Source organism: Ceratotherium simum, chromosome 17, assembly GCF_057802395.1.
Source record: "Ceratotherium simum simum isolate JZ-2026a chromosome 17, ASM5780239v1, whole genome shotgun sequence".
Lineage (NCBI taxonomy): Eukaryota > Metazoa > Chordata > Mammalia > Perissodactyla > Rhinocerotidae > Ceratotherium > Ceratotherium simum.
The window spans coordinates 13,074,056-13,077,498 of record NC_141916.1 but is presented as its reverse complement, the minus strand read 5'-3'; the positions used below and the strand labels follow the sequence as shown (position 1 = coordinate 13,077,498).

The 3,443-nt window shown below is 47.5% G+C and overlaps 1 protein-coding gene across 1 annotated transcript; it reads right to left on the bottom strand.

Moving 5' to 3' along the window:
• On the bottom strand, positions 1-939 carry LOC101405242 (olfactory receptor 10P22-like). The gene has a single exon (XM_004429487.1). The coding sequence runs from the start codon at positions 937-939 to the stop codon at positions 1-3; it is 939 nt and encodes a 312-aa protein (XP_004429544.1).
• Between the last annotated feature and the right edge of the window lie 2,504 nt (positions 940-3,443).

The following is a 3,443-nucleotide window of genomic DNA, read 5'->3' as shown; positions in this document are numbered from 1 at the left end:
TCAAGGGCTCCAAAGGTATCTCTTCACGAGCCGCCTTATTGCCCCTGTGACCTCCTTGTTCCTCAGAGTGTAGACAAAAGGGTTGAACATAGGAGTGACAACTGTGTAGAAGAGGGCAAGGATCTGGTCCACGTCCTGAGAGAAGCCTGCCCAAGGCCTCATGTAAGCAACAGTCCCAGTCCCAAAAAAGAGTATGACCACGAACAGGTGGGAGGAACAGGTAGAGAAGACTTTTCGACGTCCCTGGGATGTCGCAACCCCGAGGATGGTGGCAAGGATACAGGCATAGGAGGCTATGATCAGTAAGAAGGGGGTCAAGATAAAAGCTATCGTGATGGCAAGATTGCCCACTTCACCCCAGAAGGTGCTCGCACTAGCCAGTCTCAGCACAGGCAGAATGTCACACAGGAAGTAATGGATGGTGTTGGCACCATGGAAAGGCAAAGTGAAGATGAAGACAGAGTGAGTGGTGCCGGTGATGATGCCCATGAGGTAGGAGGTCCCCACCATGCTCGCGCAGGCTCCCTGGTTCATCAGGGTGGCATAATGCAGTGGCCGGCAGATGGCAGCATAGCGGTCATAGGCCATGGCAGTGAGCAAGCAGCATTCGGCGATGCCAAAGAGGGCAAAGAAATACAGCTGGGTGAAGCAGCTGGCAGGTGGGATGGTGGGGCAGGAGGAGAGGAGATCAGCCAGCATCCTGGGCACGATGGTTGTGGTGTAGAGGATCTCCACCATGGAGAAGTGGCGAAGGAAGAAATACATGGGCGAGCGCAGGGCAGGGTCTGTCAGCGTGAGGAGGATGATCAGGGAGTTGCCCAGCAAGGTGACCAGGTAGATGCAGAGTACCCCCCAAAACAGAGGGCCCCGAAGGGAACCAAAGTCTGAGAACCCCAGCAAAACAAACTCAGTTACTGCTGTGCCATTGCCACCTCCCATGTCCCCAAGGCCAGACTGGATGGAGGAGCCAAGAGAGGGCTCTGCAGCAGTAGGAGACAGCCAGGCACAGACACAGGCTCTGGCTGCAGCAAGAAAGACGTGGAATAGTCCACAAGAACATCCCACTTAGGAGTGGGACAGGTGAGCACCTGGGCTGCTAGAGATTACCTCCCAGAAAACTCCTCAGAAAGAAAGCAGATAAAGCGGTGGAGGTGAGGGGCGATGGCAGACTTCCCCGAGGCTGGGACCTTGAAAGACAGCAGGGTGATTTGTTCCACTCACCCAGAGTTCTAGGTTCTAGGAGCAAAGAGCTGGGACAGGTGGAAGTGCTCCCTTAGAGAAAGCAGTGGAGAAAATGGGCAGAAAGGTGGGCTAGCAGCCAGAATAAATACAGCTGGCAGAAGGAGACCAGAAGAAAGATGGATTCACCTCGAGGCAAGGGAGGAGCTGGAGTGACAACAAGAGCCAGAGAGAGAAAGAGAAGCTGCAGGGTCAGGGTTGGAGGCTGAGGGGAAAAGGCGGGTGGGGCTTCTAGCTGCACCTGGGTCCCCACCGCCCTCAGTATGCCGCTCCCCAGCAGCACGCCACAGAAGCTCCATCCCCACAAGAGCCTGATTCCCAGAGCAGAGGACAGGGAGGGAGGGGGGCAGGGGAAGCTGAAGAAGGGGGAAGGCAGTTTTGTCTGGGGACCAGAGAGAAGGAAGCCGTTTCCTCCTGCCCCAGCACGGTGTTGAAGCCCCTCGGAATTCCCCGCTGTCAGGCCTGGAGTCTGCAGTCCGCACTCCAAGGATGACGAACAGACCACAATGCAGACAGGTTGAGATGTGTCCAGGGTCCCTCAGCAAGGTCTGAATGAAGCCGGGCTCAGAAACCAAGCGTTCCAGCTCCCTGGCCAGTGTCTACCTGCCGAACTGCTCCACCCACTACCCCAAGGGCTGCCCTCTGCCCGTGGACCATTCCCAGAATTAGCCCCCAGGCTTCTTTTTTCCAGCACCTGGAAAACACTTTTTCAAAATCCTTTTGTAAAACAGTGCTGATACTCAAAGAAAAGAAATTGCTAAAATAGCAACAGGTCTGACTTCTGGTAGAACTTCCCAACCCAGCCCAGGGGTTCAACCCTCTCCCCAGCTGCTGAGGAAGGCTTTAGGAATAGGAAACACCCAGATCTCAGCTTGGGTAAATGATGTCCCCGACAGCAGGGGACGACAGAGGTGACCAAGAGGATGGCTGGAGCCCTAGTGGCTCAGTGAATAAAGACCAGAGAGAAATTGCTTTGCAAATTCTTTGCTACAGGTGCACCTCCTGTTTAGTGTTCTGTGGAGATCTTCCTAATTCAAGGTAGTTTCTTGTTTGGGTTATTTTCTGTTTTAGGCTGCAAAAAGTTTGTTTATTAAGAATTTCAAATAATTTATGTAGATAGTCCACCCTCAAGGAAGGGAAGCATAACTCCCCACGCCTTAAGTGGGGGCTACACATAGTGACTTTCTAGAAAGAAGGGGGAAAAGAGTAACTTTACAGTGGAGCAACCTGACAAACGCCGCCTCAACCAGGTGATCACGGTCAATATCAACAGCATCAAATCACGTTGACGTCTGTAGCTTTGATCTGATGTGATGAGAATGGCACGTCACCTCTATGGCCATCCTCCTAAAACCCATAACTCCAGTCTCATCGTAAGAAAAACATCAAATTCTAATAGAGAGACATGTTACAAAGTATTTGACCAGTAATCCTCAAAACTGTCAAGGTCATCCAAAGCAAGGAACGTCTGAGAAACTAACAACTAAATGTAATTTGGTATCCTAGAAGAGAAGAAAGACCTAGGGCAAAAACTAAGGAAATCTGAATAAAGTGTGAATCTCAGTTAATAATAATGTATCAATATTGGTTCACTAATTGTGACAAATGTTCATACTAATTTAAGATGTTACTAATAAAGGAAACTGGAGGTGGGGTCTATGGGAACTACATGTACTATCTTTGCAACTTTCTGTAAATCTAAAGCTGTTTTAAAATAAAATGTTTATTTTTAAAAATTAATTTATTGACATGGAAAGATGTTTACAATATATTAAGTGATAAAAGCAAGATGAAAAACAGTAAACTCTCAATATAAAATATATGTTCAGATAGAGAGAGAGATAGAGAGATTAAGATAGATATACACCAAAGTATTAACTATGAGAGGCTCTAAATGGAATGAACTTAGAGTGGCCATTATGGTTTTTGTTTTGTGGTTTTTTTAATATAATTTTGATCATTGATCATACAATAGGAAAAAATAATTATAAAACATTAGAAGAAAAAGATGGAATTTGTTTTAACATATTAACTCTAATTTATTTTCAACCAATTTTGCCTACTTACATCTTTGAAAATGTTTTTATCAATGGTTTAATTTTGCAAGTGGATCAAGAGTGAATGTTTCTGATTGTCGGCATGCATTTTTCAAACATACGCATCATAGACAGGCTGTGAGTAAAACGGGAGTGACGGGTACTTAG